The sequence below is a fragment of the Cibotium barometz genome, chromosome 35 (assembly GCF_041138505.1).
Source record: "Cibotium barometz isolate CiBa-2024 chromosome 35, ASM4113850v1, whole genome shotgun sequence".
NCBI classification, from domain to species: domain Eukaryota; kingdom Viridiplantae; phylum Streptophyta; class Polypodiopsida; order Cyatheales; family Cibotiaceae; genus Cibotium; species Cibotium barometz.
The window spans coordinates 11,683,210-11,705,850 of NC_141080.1; the positions used below are offsets into that span (position 1 = coordinate 11,683,210).

General features: G+C 46.0%; 1 protein-coding gene across 1 annotated transcript; it reads right to left on the minus strand.

Moving 5' to 3' along the window:
• Window positions 1-585: 585 nt before the first annotated feature.
• LOC147618159 (uncharacterized) lies at window positions 586-22,389 on the minus strand. The gene is made up of 13 exons (XM_086774585.1): window positions 21,950-22,389; window positions 4,424-4,577; window positions 3,183-3,259; window positions 3,046-3,104; window positions 2,806-2,889; window positions 2,627-2,719; window positions 2,466-2,546; window positions 2,179-2,310; window positions 1,858-1,960; window positions 1,655-1,749; window positions 1,446-1,511; window positions 1,285-1,369; window positions 586-1,093 (listed from the first exon to the last, which is right to left on the minus strand). The coding sequence occupies exons 1-13, from the start codon at window positions 22,119-22,121 to the stop codon at window positions 951-953; spliced, it is 1,344 nt and encodes a 447-aa protein (XP_086630711.1). The 5' UTR covers window positions 22,122-22,389; the 3' UTR covers window positions 586-950.
• Between the last annotated feature and the right edge of the window lie 252 nt (window positions 22,390-22,641).

Genomic DNA, 22,641 nt, shown 5'->3' on the forward strand with positions numbered 1-22,641 from the left:
CTTATGATTGTCTACCACTATCACACTGCATAAAACAGTCCCGAACAGAAATTGGGCAAAAGCCCCTTGACTGCAAGCTGATTTTTGAGGATTCAAGGTATAAATGTCTTGCCTGCTGCTTTGCCAAGCTCAACAAGCATACAAACTTGAAAAGCCCCTTGATTTAAGATCAATTGCTGATCATACATGGTACATTGACGCACATGAAGGCATCCAGAGTGTTCACGATGCTTGGCTAACTTTTGACTCTTCTGGAGTCAATAACATTACCTTGCTTAACTCAATTTCCCAATTCTTAGAAAATTCCTCATGAACTTCAATAGCTTTGACATATTTCGGCCATCGTGGGTCTTCTTCTTCTAGAATCTCACCTGTGATTGATGCAAAAAGATCATTAATTTAGATTTCTTGGCTGGCAAGTGAGGCTTTATTCATCAACACGCTAGAGATGTTGTGTATAGAATGAGAGAAAAATCATCGGAAGGATCACGTTGCTGTCTACTAAGGCCTAGTACAACCTATAAGACCCATATACAAGAATGGATCTGGTGAGTTACAAAAACAAGTGTACAAATCCTTGCCAGCTTATAAATGACTCTAGACTTTTATTCCAGTTCTTGAAAAGAAAAGGTGCTCATTTATTGGCAACATTTTAACACTTCCAGCACAAAGAAACAAAAGAGTAGTACTGCAAATTTTCCAGTAAACACTTCCACTCCTGGAGATGGAATTGTCCACCATCACCAACTCTTTCGAACCGAGTAACAAGTTCAGCACTGAGCAGCTGAAAATGGTCATATACAAATCACAAACTCACCGACTTTGCCAACCTCTCTGAATAGTCCAGTTGTGCTGAATGTTTCCCACCTAGCTACTGAGCACACCCCGCATTTTCAAAGGAAGCCATTTACCACCGAGCTTCCGACAGTCTCAACTACACAGTATGCTTTTCATACAGGTGTCGGTTCTGCCTCCTTTGAAGATGACGAAACTTGCAACACAGGATCTGTGGGAAGAAGTTGGCACTGCGCATACTGCTGCAACAATTGATCCACAAGTACCAGTGCAACCATTGCTTCAACCATTGGAACAGCTGCAAGAGCATAGCAGGGAAATCAGCATGGCCTTGCAGTGTTCCCTAGAAATGCCACCCCAATGGCACAATTTGTACATGCATTCTTTGACTTTGGCCGAAGAGTCAGTTGAATGATGTACAGGACACTGATCAAAATATTTTGCAAACCAAGCAAACAAGCAATGCATCTCTAAGTGCACAAAACATACCTCGGGGAACAACACAGGGGTCATGCCGGCCTCGCGCTCGTAACTCCGTCTCGTGTCGATCTCTGGTGACAGTTTTCTGAGATATCTGCAAGGAAGTAAATTTGGTAAGCAAGCAATAATTGACAGCTATGTCCAAGAACCATGATGTGAAGAGAGCTTACAGTTATAGTAGATGTCGGTTTGAAGGCCAGCCTCATCAATATAGTCTCACCGTTTGAGATACCGCCCTTAAAGCACACCAGACAAAAACGCTTTTATGAAGAGCATCAACAAAAGTAATACCCATGCATTCACATCAGCTAGAAGATCTCCTCGGCATTACCAACATACTCTAATAAGCTCAATGAACAGAACAGATACCAAATCACACCTGAATCCCGCCTGAGCGATTGGTACGGGTCCTTACATTCCCGGCATCATCAATAAAGAATTCATCATTGTGTTCACTTCCGGTCAGTAAAGAGCCTGGCAAGAAGGGCATACATGTAACATCAGAAGCCCACTATAATCATGGTTTGGAGACAGGTATGCAAAGAACTCTATACTCCACATACTGGCCAAAAGTATGGTTACCAGAAAATCCACTGCCCACTTCAAATCCCTTGGTTGCAGGCAAGGACATCAAGGCCTTTGCTAGTTCTGCTTCTAGCTTGTCAAATACTGGAGAGCCCAATCCCTGCAAAAGTACACCAATATAGCCCCATACTTAAGAATGCAAGCAAGAAAAGAGAAGAAATGCACAATGCAGCGGGTTGTGTGCTGGTGTCTGGATGCGCATACACACATTACTAAAAGGCAGTTGCATGCACATGTACACAGGTACAAGAAAACAAAGGAACAACCAACACAATGAACAAACGAAGGAGAATCAGTACAATCAACACAAAAATATACCCGCGGGACATTTCGCGCAATGCAAGTCACTACTCCTCCCACTGAGTCCCCTTTCACACGAACTTGGTCAATGGCCTCGATCATCTTTTCAGCCACAACAGGATCCGGACACCTCACGATGTTGGCCTCAACCTACCAACACGCACACCACAGTTAAAGCCACCTTAAGTTCTTTATCCAACTCTTATCACACAGCAAACCCATTTCTACAATGACTCCATGAACATAAGAGACTAGCAGTCTAATATTGCTGGCCAGTCGCAGTGAAGCAAAACAGCTAGCTATACCTGCTCCATGGACAGTTTGCCAAAGTCTACTGCGCCTTCAGGCAGCTCCACGTTGTGAACCCTCGAAACAAAGGCAAGGACCTAAAGAAAAGAGGGCTTTGGTAAACCACTTGGACCAAACACGAGAGCCTAAAGAAAAGAGAGCTAACGTAAACCCCTACCTCTGTTCCAGATATTTTTTGCAATACTTTCTTTGCAACTGCTCCAGCTGCCACCCTTCCAATTGTTTCCCTTGCAGAAGACCTGCCACCACCCTGGTGACACACAATTTCAGTTCACAACAACAGAGCCTACTCATGTTGCCATATACACTGGCCCAAAAATGAAGACATACTCTTACCTGAATAGCTCTAACCCCATATTTGAAGTCATAGGTTGCATCAGCGTGTGACGGTCTGTAGGCAAGTGACATCTCTTTGTAGTCCTGAAGCAAACAGAAAATCCTTCACAATGAGGACCAAAAAATTATAATACCTCCACCCTAGTCGTACACAGCAAGGCCCCTGAATGCACTCCCGCCCTAGTAACACCCATGTCCCAGCACATGGAATATCTAGAGTCATGAGGATAAAGAACTAACCCCTCCTCTCTGGTCTGTATTTGGTACAACAACAGCAATAGGAGTCCCCAAGGTTAAACCTGTGTAGCAAACATGTTGTTAAGGCTAGTGTGGTAAAGCATATCGTGCAATCCTTTGCATTTTTGTCAAAAACCAACCTTCTGCAACCCCAGATAATATCGAGCAAGTATCAGTCTCCTTGCGAGGAGTCGTAATGCGGCTCTGGCCTGGCCTTCTGCAAACAGCTCAAATTCATACTAATTACAATACAACAAAGGATTGCTTAACCACCTTGAAACAAAACATGACTGTTACCAGACCTATTCATCACACACTTCCTTTTTGTTTGACATCCTCTTCAGCCAATTGATTCAAATTCTACAATAAGGACCTCCCTAGCATGTGCATATGCATTACCTACTCACCCAGCCATGAATGCAATCATAGCCATTAAGCCACCATGCAAAAAAAGGGGCTGCACCTGAGCCTAAGCATGCAAGGAAAATAACAGCTTAAAAGACTCAAAGTTCTATTACCCTGAGAAATGTTTTTTGAAATGACCAAGACCCCAACTTTGAAAAATTTCCTGGTTAACAAGATTGATCCCTTATACCACCACTAAGCACAAACCTGGCTATCAGGTAATGGGCTTCTTATAGACTTAAAGAAAGGAGTAGAAAACTCCTTATATACAGTGATTCATAAGGCGAGACCAAATCCTGACAAAGCTGTGACTATTCCAAAACAGCTTTATATGCGAAAGAAAGCTGTAAGCACCTAACAAGAAGTGAAGGCAACCAGGATGTAGTGGAAAATTTTTGGGAAACAAAATCAGGATGTTAAAAAAACTTCCAATACACTGCACACAAGCCTACGTAGATTGGATACACACAGACCCTCTCCTTAAGCATGTGGATGGGTAAGACTCGACTCATGGGCAGACATGAAGAATTCCACCCCCCCTTCCCCTTCTCTTCCCAACCCCCAACTGGCAAGCCCTTCATATGCAACAGGCCTTACATGGGTAAGAAGCCCATACATATGGCAGGCACAAGTGTCTACCATTGTCTTAAGACGAGTTCTTGGATTGCAATACTCACTTGGCAGGGCATTAGGGAAGTCCTTCACAGAGGTTTGCTTAACCTTTAAGCACTTGGCCTCTCTAAGAATGGGTAAAGACATCTCAATTCCAGCATGTATTTAAGCTATAGAACACCACCTTCCCCCAACACCATATCACAGTGTGACGTGGGGAGTCTTATCACCTCTTCCCAGATCTTTGAGTACAAGATGCAATGACTACAATGCCTTTTTTTTTTTGGGGGGGGGGGGGGGAGAGAGAGAGAGATTGGGGTTATTTCAATGAAAGGCAAAAAATAGCAAATGAATTATGACCGACCTTCTATCAAGTTCAAATTGCATGTCTGCTTCAGTAAGGGGTAATCTTGGAGGAACTCCATCAATGACACAACCAACACCACCACCATGTGACTCACCAAATGTGGTCACCCTAAACAAGTTTCCAAATGTGTTCCCCACACCTGCATAAACCTCTGCAACAGCACATCCCAATAAAAACAAGAAGATTAAAATCTCTCTCTCTCCATCGGTCATCAGTCTGTATTCGCTGAGTCAGGCATTACCATTAGTTTTTCATGGCTAGTTTACCTCATACACAGGGCCATATGCTGATATCACATGTATATACACTACTAATATATACCTTCATAAGGTCAGAAAAATCTGAACTTACGAATTGAGAGATTTGAGAAAGAAATAATAGTGAAGAAGGACAAAGACAAAAACAAAGCATTTGAAAGATCAAAAATAAATAAACTAACAAACCTAGCTACTAAGGAGAGGAAATCAAAAGATAATATCAAACAAAGACTTTTAATTAAGACATTAATCAAAAACAAAAAAAAACAAAAAAACAAAACAAAAACAAAACAAAAAAAACAAAAACCAAAAAACCAAAAAAAACAAGAAACAACAAAACAAAACAAAACAATTACATGAATGAAAGGGAAAAAAAAAACACACACACACACAAAAGCATACACACATTTCTTCTTAATAAGAACTTAAACCTTTTAAGCTAAGATACTAAACAACAATATAAAATAGCAAAACAGAGAACTGTAAACTCTAGACCTAAGAACCAAACATTAAGCTTAACTTTAAAAAAGACTCCGACTCAAAAGTGCAACCATTAACTCCAATGTCTGTCCGAACATGAAGTGTAGGTTCATCAACTTTATCATGCATAGCGTGGACAATAAGCTATGACATCCCTACTCACGTCATCAGTGCCCAAGAGTAGGTGCAAGTTTGTATAAGGTTAGTTCAAAAGAACATGCTTAATAAAACCAGCGAACTGAGTTTCTATCACTCTCCAAAGGTGATGGGCATACTCAGCCATGATAGAGACTAGTACTCAAAGTCTGCTCTAAGGTATAACAACAAAGAATCACAAAACATAGGAAAGAACCAAACTAATTCTACATTAAGCTAGAGCGAGAAAGAAAAGACTAAACAAGGCCTAGTCTAAGTTAAAACAACAAACCCTACTCTAAGCTAGAACAAGCCACTTTTACAAAAAAGAGCATTGAATTATGAATTTACTTCCATGGCTCAGTATACCCATGGTATTATTGTATCACTCATGGTCTCATAGATCCTTGGGATCTATTGTAGATGTTAATATTACTCTCTCTCTCTCTCTCTCTCTCTCTCTCTCTCTCTCTCTCTCTCTCTCTCGTGTTCAAGTCCCATTCCCTTCACTTTGGTGCCATCAAATGGATCATATGTCATGTGCTGGCTTCTCTCTCTCTCTCTCTCTCTCTCTCTCTCTCTCTCTCTCTCTCAGTAATGCTCCTGAAACAGGGAGCCGCCCACTTGAAATGGTCGCACTAGAAAGGGTATACAATACATCACCAAGATAAAGGGTATGCCTTCACACCGCCTACCAAAGATTTCCTAGGAAGTGTATACAATACATCACCAAGATAAAGGGTATGCCTTCACACCGCCTACCAAAGATTGCCTAGAAAGCAAGCTCTAAGCCACCAAAAACACATAAGAGCAATTTGCTTTCCTCTGGCTGGGTGCAAGACCTGCGAAACTGGTTTGCATGTTGGGGGATGCATGTTGGGGGAAGGAGAATTTGTCAAAATACGCAGCAAAGATGATAACCAAATCTAAGACCACAAGAGCAAGTAGAGTGCAGAAAATAGACAACACAAGAGGAGAGAGATAGGCGTGTAACTCTTCTCTATACACAAGATCCCGAATCTGAAAACAAAGATACAATGATGTGGGGGCCATGGGGCCCCATACATAGGGTCGACCAGTGGAGAAACAGGCCACCAGCCTCACGACTGGGTCTCCTCCAGTCGGCCAGCCAAAAAACCTCCACGACCTCAACAGAATAGTCGGCCAGCTCCATATGCACACGAGTGCAGTCGGCCAGCTTCTAAGTGATCCAGCCAGCATAGGGCAGCCACCCACACCATGGAAAAATAGGGAAAAATGGGGAAAAAATACGGCTTGTAAGGAAAAATGAGAAAACACCTACAAAGGGCGGGCACACCCACAACACAGGCCTTGGTGTCTGATAAAGACAAGAGATGACTTCTAACACTCCCTCTCAACTCCTAGCTGTGAAATCAACCCTAGGGAGCTGGAGTGCCACCTGAGCCTAGCCTGAGGTAGAGTAGAGTCTTCGTGAAGAGGTCCGCCGCATTGTCCTCTGCCGAACAATAAAGTAGCAAGATGTCACCAACCAAGATCTTCTCACGTACAAAGTGATACTGTATCTCTATGTGCTTGGTCCGGGCATGGAAGACCGGGTTCCGAGCAATAGCTATACAACTCTAGTTATCACACTGGATGACTGTGGGCTCCTTCTGTGGAAACCCAATCTCGCCTAGCAGCCTCCGCAGCAACACAACCTCGCAAGCAGCACCACAAGCAGCCCGATACTCTGCCTCTATCATAGATAGGGCAATAGTTGGCTACCTCTTACTGCTCCAAGAAACTGCTCTTGAGCCAAGGGTAAAACTGTATCCTGAAGTAGATCTCCTCGTGTCTGGATCTCCTTCCCAATCTGAGTCACTCCATCCTTGGAGTCTTTCCATCCCCTCATGTGTAAAAGAGTCCTAGATCGATCGTACTTTGCAGATACCGCAAGATCCGCAATCCTGCGTCCCAATGAGACTTCAATGGCGTCTGCATAAAAGAGCTCAACAGCCCCACGGAGAAGCTCAAGTCCAATCTGGTGTTCAGCAACCAGATCAATGAACCAACCAACTTCCGATACTGCGAGGCATCAACTGGCTCACAAGGATCATTAACAGTTAACTTTGTATTTGGGTCCATCGGCGAAGTAATAGGCTTGCAGTTCTCCATCCCAAAGGCCTCGAGCAACTCATGAACATACCGCTACTGAGAGACAAAAAACTGTTAGAAGTCATCTCCTGTCCAGTTGTATACACCAGGGCCTCTGTTGTGGGTGTGCCCGCCCGTATATCATTTTTCCACACTCCCCGTATTTTTTCCCTATTTTTCCCATTTTTTCCTAGTGGCTGGAGGGCTGCCAGGTGATGCCAGGAGCACTCTGAAGCTGGTCGACTGCATCTATATCAGTCGTGGGCTGTCTGAGTGCTGGCCGACTTGTTCTGTGCAGGCATGGGGCATCAGATGCTGGCCGACTGCTATTTTTCAGCAGTCGTGGGTTTTGTCCAGTCGTGGGCCTCTTTTAGAGCTGGCCGACTGCCCTCATGGGCTTGTATATATTGCCCCCCATCCTCCTCCACTTTCTCATTCAGTATCATATCTCGGGATCTTCTTGTGTATATAGAGCAGAGTTACATGATGGGAGAGAAAACAGAATTAGGGTTAGAGTTCATTCATGGGAGACATACACAGAGAAGCAAGGGAGAGAGAGAGAGAGAGTTGTGGGGATAAGTCAACTCATCAAGTATGAGTGTGTGACTCCCCTATCACACATGTATATTGCACTAGTACACATAGTGCACTTAGTACATTAAAAATACTAAGTGTACTATGTACTATAACTTATGGGCTTGTACACACTATAAGGGTGGGCATAACGCCTTTACCCCAACAACCTCCCACTTAAAGGCAAAGTGCCCTTAAGTAAAGGAAAAGAAAAAATCAGCATGTACATGATAATATACAAGGCCATATCAAGGCTGAAAATGGCCTCATCCAATGCCCATCAAGTGTCTGCAATGAGCAAACCGCTCCGGAGGCAAACTCTTTGTCAACAGATCAGCCGGGTTGTCATCCGTGTGAATCTTAACAAGCTGAATTTGCTTGTTCTCTATCACCTCTCTGATGAAGTGATACTTCACATCCACATGCTTCGTCTTTGCATGAAAGACAGGGTTCTTTGCCAACTGAATGGCACTCTGACTGTCACAATGCAACAATGGAATATCCCCTGTATAACCCAAATCAACCACTACCCGAGATAGCCATAATGCCTCCTTGCAAGCCTCTGTGGCTGCAATATACTCGGCCTCTGTAGTAGATAAGGCAGTGCACTTCTGCATCCTGGATATCCATGACACAGCACCTCCTGTGAATGTAAATACATAACCGGTAGTAGACTTCCGGTTATCTGGATGACCGGCATAATCCGAATCCGTATAACCATGCACTAATGCATCCTGTTTGCCAAAGCAAATGCACAAATCCTGTGTGCCCTTCAGGTATCTCATGACACCTTTCACTGCTTACCAATGCTTCTTGCCAGGGTTGGCCATGTATCTAGAAACCACTCCCACTGCAAATGCAATGTCCGGCCTAGTAGCAACCATGGCATACATGAGACTGCCACAAGCTGAAGCATACGGAATCTTGGCCATATCAGCCCTGTCTCTATCTGACTGTGGGCTGTCCATAGCACTGAGTTTCACATATGGAGGCAAAGGAGTACTAGCTTTCTTCCCCCCGTCCATATTGAACCTCTGCAAGACTTTGCCAATGTATTCCTTCTGAGACAAATACAACACATGCTGATTTCTGTCCCGAAGTATCCGCATACCCAAGATGTGATTTGCATCACCCAAATCCTTCATATCAAAGGTTTCATGCAGCCTCTTCTTCAAAGCATCCATCTCTTTACGAGATTTCCCGGCAATCAACATATCATCAACATACAAAATGAGAATCAATAGACTGCCATCCAAAGCTTTCTTGGTGTACAAGCAGTGATCTATGTCACTTCTCCTGAATTTCTGTGATTTCATGAATGTATCAAATTTATGATACCATTCTCTTGGTGCCTGTTTGAGCCCATAAAGACTCTTTTTTAGCTTGCATACAAGCTTCTCCTTTCCACTTACTGCATAACCCTCTGGCTGCTGCATATATATCTCCTCATGGAGATCACCGTGAAGAAAAGCAGTCTTCACATCCATCTGAATCAAGTCCAGATCATCATGCGCAACCAAAGCCAACACAGCTCTAAGTGTGGTCATTTTGACCACTGGAGAGAAGATCTCCTCAAAGTCCACACCATATTCCTGCTTGAAGCCCTTAGCCACTAACCTGGCTTTGTATCTTGGCTTTGCATCTGGTGCAACTTTGAGCCTGTATACCCACTTGCATGGCAAAACCTTCTTGCCTGCAGGCAAAGGCACCAACATCCAAGTTCCATTTTTATGCAGAGAATCCATCTCTGACTTCATGGCACGCTCCCATAGAGCCTTGTCTGCCCTCTGTAAAGCCTCTTTATAACATGAGGGCTCCCCACAGTCAGTAAGCATCAAATAGTCAACCCCTGGAACAAACCTGTCAGGGACTCTGGAGGGTCTAGTGGACCTCCGTACCCAATGACCATCATTTGCAGGTTGCTGTCCAGCCTGCATATCACCCATTGGTGGCTCCTGTTCCATGCCATAAGGCTGAAATATCATGCCCGGTATCTCCTCCAACTGTGGTATATCCATAGGGATATCTTCTGCCATGTCTGGCTGTCCATTTGGACCATTTTCAGCACCATTTAAGGGCTGGTTTTCCTGCTGTAATGGCTGATTTACAGCCCTTTGTTGTTGTCCATGATGTCCATCATCATCAAAGATGACTCTGCCAGGCTCCTGTTGCCTTGCAGGCTCCTTATACATGCATGTTTCATCAAAAATGACATCATTGCTGCGTATGATCTTTCTATTCATGGGATCCCAAAGTCTATACCCCATTTCACCTCTGTCACCATATCCTAGGAATATGCATTTGTGAGACTTAGGATCAAGTTTGGTGCGCATTTCCCTGCGTATGTGCACGTACGCAACGCAACCAAACACTCTCAAGTGCTTGTATGACGGAGGCTTCCCTGTCCATACTTCTTCTGGCACTTTCCCACCAAGCCTCGTCTTAGGTGACCTGTTTATAAGATGAACGGCTGTCATAACAGCTTCAGCCCAAAAACCATGAGGTAATGCAGCATGTGACAACATAGAACGGACCTTCTCCTGTATGGTCCTGTTCATCCTCTCTGCTGTCCCGTTTTGTGGAGGATCATAAGGAGTAGAGAGCTCCCTCTTGATGCCTTTAGCATCACAAAAGTCCTGAAACTGTTTGGACGTATACTCTCCACCATTGTCGGAACGCAAAGCCTTCAGTGTTTTGCCAGTTTGATTCTCAACAAGAGCAACAAACTTCTGAAACACTGAGAATGTATCACTCTTCAAGCGAAGAGGATAGACCCACACCTTGCGTGTGGCATCATCAATAAAAGACACAAAATATTTTGCCCCTCCCAAAGAAAGCTGAGGCATCTCACATACATCTGTATGCACAAGCTCTAACTGAGCATCTTTCTGTCCAAGAGCTTTCTTGTGCGGGCACTGTAGTTGCCTACCATATATACAATGCTCACAAAACTGAAAACTTGAAAACTTTAGAGAAGGCAAGTAACCCAAACGAGACAATTGCTCCATTCCTTTGACACTCATGTGTCCCAACCGGCTATGCCACATAGAGATTTCCGGCAGCTCGGTTGCATTTACATTAGCATGGTGACAAACACCTGCATGCATGAAATAAAGAGTGTCCACCTTAGAGCCTCTGGCAACAACCAGTGAGCCCTTACTAATTTTCCACGTTCCACTACCAAGTGTGGTAACATAATCAGCATCATCAAGCTGTCCAGTAGAAAGCAGATTTTTCTTGATCTCAGGCACATGCCTGACATCATGGAGCATAAGCTGTGAGCCATCTGAAAATACAAGCCTCACATCACCTCTGCCAAGAATTTTGCATGCATTGGTTATCACCCAAATAAACCACTCCTTCATTGCCAGCAGTGTACCTGACAAACAAGTCTCTGCAACCTGTGACATGAAAGGAGGCACCTGAATCAATGATCCATGAGTGCATACCATGACCACCTGTAAGAAGTGAATGGGCATCAAGTGAAGAAGTAAATAGGACCTCATCCTCACTGCCACCTGCATGTGACACATTGATTTCTTCAATCTTGACTCCACTTTTGCCCTTTGGCTTTACATCTTTGGCTTCATCTTTCTCTTTGTCTTTGCCTTTTCCCTTTTCCTTTTGATCATTTTTCCATTTGTAGCATTGCTTTTTAATGTGTCCCTTCTTGCCACAATAATGGCATTCCAAATCCTTTTTGGAGCGAGACTTGCTCCTTCCCCTTTCTTGGCTTTTTCCCCTTTGCTGGGATCTCCCACGTGCATTCATTGCATTGGACTTTCCAACAGAGTTGTTTTTCCTGTTCATCTCTTCTTGAAGAAGAGCACCCTCAACATCTGCATATGACAGCATAGCATGCGAATTGCTAGTGGCTGTCCTGAATGTGTCCCAACTCTCTGGCAAAGTGCATAACAAAAAAGTGGCTTTGAACTCATCGTCCATTGCCAACTTTTGATTGATAACCTGGCTGACAATACCATTAAACTCATTTAAATGGGCTGTCATAGACGCCCCTTCCTTCATCTGAAGACCTATAAGTTTCTTCAACCAATACACTTTGCTTGAGGCACTTTGTTGGGCATACAAGTCCTGCAATCTCTGCCGGTATCAGAGCCCTGGAGCAGTCGTACTGGTCGTGCTGAATTCTGATCTGAGGATTGCCTTCTTCTTCTTTTTTTTTTTTTGGTCGCCTTTCTCTGCCCAGCCAACCAGCGTGGGCTGCCCAACAGCCACGAAGTCTGGCCAAGCTTGGCGCTAGAGGGAGGGCCATCGCTGGTGAGAAGCGTCATCAGTAAGCGATAGGCGAAGTGTTGGGCGGATGAGCGTAAACTGGCGACGTGTAGCCACCAGAGCTGTCGACTACAAGCGCTAGGCGAAAGCAACACAGGCGAAGTCAACTGGCTAATGGCGTAGAAGGCGAACTCAGGCGAACTGGTCCGCGTAAGGTCCGCGTAACTGTGCGAAGGCGACACGCCTACGTGGCTGGAAGAGGGGCAACTTCGCGTGTGTTCGCCACCTTGAGGCGTTGCAGCCGACTAAGGGTAAAAGCCAGGCGTCGAGCGTGGAGCACTGGTGGGCGTTAAGCATTGACGAAGGCGTGTTAATCATCAGCGCGTGGCCCAAAGCCGCCCTCGCTTCAGCCATCCGTTGCCACCACTGACGTGCACCACCGTACGTGTTCGCTCGTTGAACTCTGCCGTGACCGGTAATTCCAAAAGAAACGCAGAGAAGGGTCCTTCAAGACCGCTGGGCTGGAGTCGTAGAGCTGAATGAAAGCCTTCAGCTGCGCGATCTTGCCTGCAACACCTTCGAGCAGGGATCCTCAAGCTGTAGCAGTGTAGTCGGTCAGCATCAACATCAGCAAGAAACGCCCCCCCTGCCTGCAAATCAGAGAAAAATCAGAAAATTACAAGGTATTTTTCTCAATTTTTTTTTGGGATTTGCAATTGAGGAAGTACAATCAACAATTGAGCAGATACAGGTGTCGAATTGCTCAATTTTTGAGCAAAATTGGCAAAATTGGGTGACATTGGTCACAATCAGGATAAATTTGCAGGAAATTGGTCACAATCAGGATCAATTTGCAGGGAATTGGATGTCGAAATTTGGGGCTTTTGATGTAATTGTGCAATTAAGCACTCATACATGCTGTATGATGTGAAAAATCGCACATTTGGGCAAAATTGCAGCAAATTGCAGTGCAAATCAAGGGGCTTTTGTGCCGATTTGGTTGATTTGCATGCAGGCAATCGCATTTGATGCTGTGGATAATGTGCTGATGCCTTACAAGCACTCAATGTGCCTGTAAATCAAGGGGCTTTCATGTATTGGACCAGGGGGAAGCATCGTGAACACTCTGGATGCCTTCATGTGCGCCAATGTACCATGCATGACCAGAAATTGATCTCAAATCAAGGGGCTTTTCAAGTTTGTATGCTTGTTGAGCTTGGCAAAGCAACAGGCAAGACATTTATGCCTTGAATCCTCAGAAATCAGCTTGCAGTCAAGGGGCTTTTGCCCAATTTCTGTTCGGGACTGTTTTATGCAGTGTTCGGGACTGTAAAAGTCTGATTTTTACTCATTTGGACAGCCAGGAGAGCATTTATTGCTATTGTACCTGCTGGTACAGTTTTGGTACAGATTTGTACATGTTTTGGCATGGCTGTACACTATTTTGAGTGACCAAAAGGTTCAATTTCAGCTGCTGAACTTGCCGGGACAGGTTTGGTACATCATTGGTGAGCACTTGGTACTGCTGTACAGTACTTTGGAAGGGCAAAAGAGCACATTTGAGGTGCTGTCCAAAATCTGCAGCAACCAGAGTTTGGTGTTTTCATCACATACAGTGGGAGAAAAGTTGCATTCTTGCTTCCGCAGTGGGAGATAAAGCTTGGGAGAAAGTGGGAACAGGCATTGGATGCCACAGGACCATGCCATTTTCTGATACGCGATGGTTGGCTTTACTACAAAGGCCGACTATGTGTCATGAAATCATTCCGGGCAGCTCTTCTCCATGATGCCCATGACACCATTACAGGCGGTCATAGGGGCATGAATTCGACTCTGGAGAAATTAGAACGGCAATATTTTTGGCCAAAGATGAGGCGTGATGTGTTTACATATGTACAACGCTGTGACATTTGTCAAAAGGTGAAAGCTCCTCGTGGAAAGAAGATAGGGTTGTTACAGCCTTTGCCAATTCCTGAGGGTCCTTTCCAAGACATTTCGAGGGACTTTGTCACAAATCTGCCTCCCAGTCCGAGTAAGCGTAATACACAGTGTTTGACTATTGTTGACAGGTTCAGCAAATTTGTGATGCTTATTCCTTGCAGGGCCAATGTGACCGCCGAGGATGTTGCCCAGCTATTCATTCGGCATTGGTACCCGATTGGTGGGATTCCTAGGACCATAGTGTCAGACCGAGATGCCAAGTTTACCAGTCATTTTTGGAGGGCATTGTTTGATAATTTTGGTACTAAGTTGAATTTTTCCAGTGCATTCCACCCACAGACAGATGGCCAGACAGAGATATACAACCAGTTGGCCTTTGATGTGCTGAAGTGTTATGTCCACGATCAGCAAGGTAAGTGGGAATCGTTTCTGCCTTTAGTTCAAGCTGTTTTGAATGACTCTTTTTCTTCAGCTATTGGCAGGACTCCATATGAGGCAGCGTTTGGAAGGCCTTTCCAGTCGTCGTTAACCAGGACTTCGTCTTCAGTATCGGAGGCGAACAGAGTGACGGAGTCTTACCAGGAGATCCTAGAGTCCGTTAAAGACAGATTGGCTAAAGCGCAAGAGGCCTACACTCGACAGGCCAATAAAGACCGAAGAGACATGAAGTTTTCGGAAGGGGATTGGGTGTATCTTCGGATTATGAAGCAAAGATTGAAGCAGGTGGGCAAGCGATGCCCAAAGTTGTCCTTCAGGAGCTTCGGACCATTTCCCATCCGGAAAAAGATTAATGAGGTGTCTATGCAGTTAAAGCTACCTCCGAGTTGGACTATGCACGATGTATTTCATGTCAGTTGGTTAAAGCCATATGCAGGTCCACCCCCTTCAGAGGTCAAAGACGAAGCGGAACCAGACATAATTGATGAAGCAGAAGTAATGGTTCCAGAACAGATCCTTCTGCACCGTTTCAAGCATGGCTCAGGCCGAAGACTACGACAGTTTCTCACGAAGTTTCAGGACCGAGGAACTCATGAAGCGGTATGGCTCGACAAAGAATTTTTCGAAGACTATCCGGCATTATTGACGGATTATTTGGAGGCTATGCAGCTTCCGTCAAGTTAAGCAGAAGGGGATGTCAGGTGCATCCCGCACTTGGATGCCACGTAGACATTTCTGTACAGAAGGTGCAGGACCTGGGATGGTGAACTGGTCCCATGTGAGCCCAGTCCGGGACGAGTCAGCCAGGGATCCATCTCAGTCGTCCGAGGTCAGGTGTGCATTGTCCTGCACATGAGTCCAAGGTCAGGTGTGCACTGTCCTGCACATGAAACAGTGCCAGTCCGCGCTGTGAGTCTCCCTCTAGAATGATGTCAGTGGTTCTGTGTATCTGGTATGGTACCGGATGCCAGATCACTGAGTAGATTATGTTTAGGACAAGGGGCCAGCCCATAGGACTACCCCGGATCTGAGTGTGGGCATGGGAATGGTGTAGAACCACCCCCATGAGGGCCAGGAAGGCCCAGGCTGAACCCACCAGCCATGGAAGGGCTGTAGTACAGACCTAAGGCAAGAGTAAGGCTATTTTCAGGAGGTTACAGCCTTCATAGGGCTGTAGGGCAAGTATGGGGCAGCCCATACAGGCTGCCCAGCCCATAGATTGTGGGCAAAGGCTATGCCCAGCCTTCTAGAAGCAAGCGCCTACCTCCCCAGCTTGCTAGGAAATTTATGCAGAATTTATTAGGTTATTTGAGCATTTAATGCTGAATTTACTCAGTCGTGGGACATGGACTGTTTTTCAGCTGGCCAACTGCTCATGATGGGAAGTATAAATAGGGTAGGCCTAAATCCCATCATTCATCTCATAATTCACCAAGTGCTCCAAGCAACCAAGGGCCAGGACAGCCAAGAACATTGCTAAAGCAAAGGGGTGAAGGACTGAAGGTCATGTTAGAAGTCATCTCCTGTCTAGTTTTATACACCAGGGCCTTTGTTGTGGGTGTGCCCGCCCTTATGAGGTGTTTTCCCATTTTTCCCCACTCTCCGTATTTTTTCCCCTATTTTTCCCATTTTTCTGAGGCTTGGGAGGGCTGCCAGGTGATGCCAGGAGCACTCTGAAGCTGGCCGACTGGATCTACATCAGTCGTGGGCTGTCAGAGTGCTGGCCGACTTGTTCTGACTAGGCGGAGGCATCTGTAGCTGGCCGACTGCTATTTTCAGCAGTCGTGGACATTTTTCTCAGTCGTGGGCTTTCCTGATGCTGGCCGACTGCCCTCTAGGGGAGTATATATTGGTCCTCAGCCCCCATACCTCATTTGTATCATATCTCGGGATCTTCTTGTGTATATAGAGCAGAGTTACACGCCTACATCTGTCTCTCTCTTGTGCTGTTTTTCTGCCTGCGTTTTTTGCTCTTGTGTTCCCAGATTTGGTCATCATCTCCGCTGCATATTCTGACATGGTATCAGAGCCTAGGCTCTAGATAGGTCTTGGGATTTGTGTGAGCAAGACGGGGCTGTTTTGTGGCTGATTGGTGGACTGTTTTGGACTGTTCGGGAAGAGGAGAAGCAAGAGGAAGGCGGGCTGATTTGCTGGACAGCCACTTGCAGGTATCAGTTCTTCTTTGTTCCCACCCACCCACCCTTTTCAGAGTACATCCCCGCTATGGCAGATCTGTTTGAGATGGCCGAGAGACATGTGAAGATCCCAACACTCCCCACGTTTCCGGTGGACCGTCAGTTGGACGGGAGCAACTACGGCATATGGAAGGTGACGATGGAATCCGTTTTGGAGTCTTACGACCTCGCCGATTTCGTCGTTGTTGGTGTTCCACGGCCGGAAGTAGAGGAAGGGGAGTTACCGTCAACCCGAAAGGACCGGGAGGCCCAGACGCAGATGTGGGATCGCGTCAACGCCAGGGTCCGTTCGTTTATTTTCCTCAACTGCACACCGCAGGTAATCAATCATGTCAAGCACATGACGCTGGCCAGAGGTATATGGCAGCATTTGGCCTCACTTTATAACAGGGTATCGCCCATGAAGAGGATTTCCTTGGAAGTACAGATGCGGGTTATGAGCCCTGCAAAGTCGTCGACGATGCGGGAGCATATTAACAAGCTGCAGGCTCTTCAGCAGAGGAAGTTCTTCAGGCTGGGAAGGAGATATCGTCAGAGGACATGGCCATCACGTTGCTGTCACATTTGCCCTCTTCGTACTCAGCATTTTACTCTTTGATTACCAGTGGCAGGCTCAGCACCATCACGTGGGAGGAGCTTGTGCCCATGGTCCTGGACCAGGAGGAACGATTTACGAACCCTCCTCAGGGTGGAGGTTCGGAGGCCTTTACTGGCCAACGGTCGAAAGGCCGTAACTCGGGCAAGGGGAAGGCTTCATCGGAGAAGTCTTCTGAGAAGATGTCCGACGCTGACCGCGAGAAACTTAAGGCAGAGAGGACCTATAATGATTGTGGCGAGAAAGGCCACTACTGGAGACAGTGTCCCAAGCGGAAGACCGAGAAGGGTGAAGACTCCTCAGCAGCAATCATGAAGACTCCGGCTTTTGTGCACCTGGAGGTGATGGACACCGATGTTTCATTTTCTTCAGGCAGGGAGGTGATTGGAGGATTCTCCGCAACGGATACTCGGGAGTGGATTCTCGACAGTGGTGCTTCCAGGCACATGACTCCTTCCCGTTCCGGTTTACAGGATCTCTGCAGGCTTTCTGGTCATATTCTTACTGGGGATACGTCCACTATCCCAAGTCACAGTGAGGGCAGGATGGAGATAGTTCCCGATGGCAGAGGGGGGAAGCATTCCTCCCAGGTGTTGTATGTTCCGGCACTTGGTTTTCATCTGTTGTCAGTGCATCAGGTTTGCAAGACTGGCGTACGGGTGGAGTTTGATGAGCATTTTGTTGCTCTCCGGGACAAAGCAACAGGCCAAGTGGTTTGGGAAGGTGGAGTGGAGAATGGAGTCTACAGGCTTTCAGCACTCTCTCTCCCAGGTCCTCAAGATTGTGATGAGTGGCAGTATGGTAATAGCTACTCAGGTGTGGATACGCTGCAGGTGCGGGCTTTCCGGGACCAAATGGTGGATAGCTTGCCAGTAGATGGCAGCAGTTGGCAGGAACTTTCCAGTACTGAGGTTGGTAGTTCTTGTGTTCGTGAGTCAGAGGAAGCTGAACAGGTCACTTATGCTCTGATGTCTCGTAGTGTTCGGGACATAGAACTTCCAGTAGTTGAGGATGTTCTTTCCACGGGGACCTTTCGGAAAGCCAGGCAGGTGACAGGTGATTACTTGCAGAAGGAGGTGGTTTCTCCAGGCTTTGTGGTTCCGGATTCAGAGGGGGTGGTTGACAGGTTTCAGAAGGCCTTGCGTGGTCTTCAGAAGGTTTCCAGGACTTGCTTGTGCACCGTAACAGGTGTTGATCCTTGTGAGCAGTGTGATGTCTCTGTGACTCAGAAGCTGTATGGTTCATTGATCTAGTTGATGGACACCAGATTGGACGGGAGCTTCCTGATGAGGCAGTTGAGCTCTTGGTTGCAGATGTCTCTTTGTGAGGCAGGATTGCGTTTCCTGTGGTTTTTGCGGCATGCGAAGGATCATGGACTCTTGTACACAGGAGGGGGATTGTTGGATGGAGTCCGACTCCACGGTTGGAGTGACTCGGTTTGGGGAGGAGCTCCGGACACGAGGAGATCTACTTATGCCCGAGAAGCAGTTTTACGGAGCATGAGGAGGTTACATTGCAGGTTTGGGCTTCCACTGGAGGAACCCATGGTCATCCAGAGGCACTTTGTTCGTGAACATATTGTTGCTGACGACATCTTGCTGGAGTTCTGTTCGACGGAGGACAGTACGGTGGACCTCTTCACGAAGTCGCTCTCAGGATTTGCTCAGGCGGCACCCCAGCTCCCAGTGGTTGGTCACACAGCCAGGAGCTGAGAGGGGGTGTTAGAAGTCATCTCCTGTCTAGTTTTATACACCAGGGCCTTTGTTGTGGGTGTGCCCGCCCTTATGAGGTGTTTTCCCATTTTTCCCCACTCCGTATTTTTTCCCCTATTTTTCCCATTTTTCTGAGGCTTGGGAGGGCTGCCAGGTGATGCCAGGAGCACTCTGAAGCTGGCCGACTGGATCTACATCAGTCGTGGGCTGTCAGAGTGCTGGCCGACTTGTTCTGACTAGGCGGAGGCATCTGTAGAGCTGGCCGACTGCTATTTTCAGCAGTCGTGGACATTTTTCTCAGTCGTGGGCTTTCCTGATGCTGGCCGACTGCCCTCTAGGGGAGTATATATTGGTCCTCAGCCCCCATACCTCATTTGTATCATATCTCGGAATCTTCTTGTGTATATAGAGCAGAGTTACACGCCTACATCTGTCTCTCTCTTGTGCTGTTTTTATGCCTGCGTTTTTTGCTCTTGTGTTCCCAGATTTGGTCATCATCTCCGCTGCATATTCTGACAGGTCAAGGGCAGGTTTTCCAGCCAAGAAAAGGTCAAGTACTTTGTATTTGTTTTCAGATTTACATCATTCTAATAAAGCAAATACACCATCCGTGGTGGGGGGCCTACAGAGGGTAATTGGGACCCAATACTGTGTCCTTCTCCATCTCCCCCTTCTCTCTCTATTTTCTGCACATCGTCTTTCAGTTTGTGCGTTAATTCCGTCGCGAAAAGAGTGCTGTTTTCTGAGTTTTGAAGTACCGATCCTTCTTCGAAGCTTCCGCATATTACAGGAGATGATAACCAAATCTGAGACCACAAGAGCAAGTAGAGTGCAAAAAATAGACAGCACAAGAGAAGGAGAGAGATAGGCGTGTAACTCTTCTCTATACACAAGATCCCGAATCTGAAAACAACGATACAATGATGTGGGGACCATGGGGCCATTTTTTATATGGCCCCATACATAGGGTCGACCAGTGGAGAAAAAGGCCGCCAGCCTCACGACTGGGTCTCCTCCAGTCGGCCAGCCAAAAAACCTCCACGACCTCAACAGAATAGTCAGCCAGCTCCATATGCACACGAGTGCAGTCGGCCAGCTTCTATGTGATCCTGCCAGCATAGGGCAGCCATGCACACCATGGAAAAATAGGAAAAAATGGGAAAAAAATACGAGGAGTGAGGAAAAATGAGAAAACACCTACAAAGGGCGGGCACACCCACAACAGAGGCCCTGGTGTCTGATAAAGACAGGAGATGACTTCTAACAGAATTGCCTCGACCTACCACTCAGCGAAATGCTATCAGTTCCTATGCAACAGAAGCTATTAGATAGCCTTCTCATTAGTGGAAAACAACAGAAAAGCGCTCTAAGTTTGAATATCATTGCACACACATAAACCCAAGATATCGGCTCATGTATGCTCAACCACAAGCAAAGGTTCAGCCTCGGATCAATTTTCCCATGTCAGGAAAGGCCAGGAGAGCCATTACTTTATTATGCACTAGATGCCACCCCCTCGGCATTGAGGTAGGTGCATGGGCAGGTCACTCAACAAAAAGTCACTTATGAAGAGAATGTTCTATGCATGCCATTGAGATGGAGGAACATTTCATGTTGAAGTGCCCAGCTTATTCACACATTAGAGAGAACTTCAAGCAGCTTCTAGATGGATGCGAAGATATACAACAGCTTTTGCAGGCAAGTTTGTTTTATCCCACCATGCTAGGCACATTAGCAACAGACCATGTATGGCCATGAAACTTGAGAGAGAGATTAGACTAGGTATTATTGTCCACAGGGGGCCATATATGATCCATGGGACCAAAGCATATACCTAGATAATCCAGGAACATGCCCAAATTCACCGTATAAGAAAGTGCAATTTATAACCTCATGGTAGTCATCCACAAGACAATAAACCATCAACTCCATCATGCATAGTATGGACTAGATACTACGACATCCCCCACTAACGTCATCAGTGCCCAATAGTGGGTGTAGAACTTGGTATCAATATATGCTCCCACACACGCACCCCACGCACCCACACACACTCATAAGAGCATACATTCATACAAAGGTCTGTGTACTGAGTTTCTATCAGAGCTCCGGAGAGATGCAAGGCAGACTCAGCCATAATGAAGCCTAGCACTAAGGATCATAACAAATAGAAAGAATTATTACAACAAAAAGGTAGTTGATAGGGTATATGCACCACTAAAGATAGAAAGAATTAACACAATATCAACTAGCTGCAACTTGGACGAAAGCTTCACAATGTGAAGTTTGCATGTCCGCTAATACAGCATAAAGATATACCTAGATGAATCCAAGAACATGCCCAAATTCACCTTATAAGAAAGTGCAATTTATAACCTCATGGTAGTCGCCCACAAGACAATAAACCAAAGCATAGATAATCCTTCTTTCAAACGAAAGGGTTTCAGGGGGTGTCAGTTTGACTACTTACATGGCTATGGCCTTTAAAAACCCCTCTCTCTTTCTCTCAAAAGTTTCATTCCGTACACTTCAGTGCGGTCATATGCATCATACATGGTCTGCTGCTTGGCTATGGCCTTTAAAAACTCCTCTCTCTCTCTTTCAGATTTCATTTATTAAAAACTAGAATAAAATTGATCAGAAGGGAGCGTCGCTTTATATACATTTGGTGATCGATAGTCAATATCGTTCTAAATCCATGATCTATGAGTGTGTATGCGCACTTGCGCGCACTCTCGGAGAATTGGTGATATTAGCCGTGGATCCGGTCAATTTAGATTGGATTATTTGCAAAAATGAAGATTGATGGACAGTGATTAAAGGATTAGAGTGCAGGGAAAGGAGATTACCGAGCCTGCTGCTAGACTGAGCTTGCAGAGGGCGATGGCTAGTGCGGACTGCGAGGAGCCTCTTCAGATCAGCACGGCCGGGACGCAGGCCAGATCCATCCAGAAGTCCACATTGCTCCGAGCCTCTGCAGGAGGAGCCCCTCCAACTCCGACCAAGGGCTGCCGAATCCATGACCTGGGTAACCTGGAAACCCTACTAGAGAAATCTGATAGAAGAAAACCCTGCAAGCAGCAAAAGCAGCCTGTGTGCGGCAAAGCCCTAAGAAGGTCCAGTAGATATGGAGGGAGAGGAAGAGGAAGGTGGGGGAACGGTACGTGTGTGTGAAGATTGGGCAAAAGCTATGGTAGGCGGGCAACACGTGCTGTGTGTGCGCAAGAGACTTGATCATTGAAGACGACCATTCTCCCACGAGACTTGTCAAAGGGCCAAATACTACAGTGCGGGAACCGGCTGACTTTGACTTCAAAACACACGATCCATCAATTTAAGTATTACTTACTGGCATTAGCCCGATTGTTAACACATTCACCCAATGCTAAAATGGGCATCATTGCCCTCCAAAGCTTCACTTACCTATAAACTTTAGTTTCTAAAGAAGCCCACCCCAACTCATTTTTTTTATGAGTAATGGGTTTCAAATGAATGCCAATGTACCTCGAATGCCTTCAAATTTGAAAACTTTAAAGTCCAA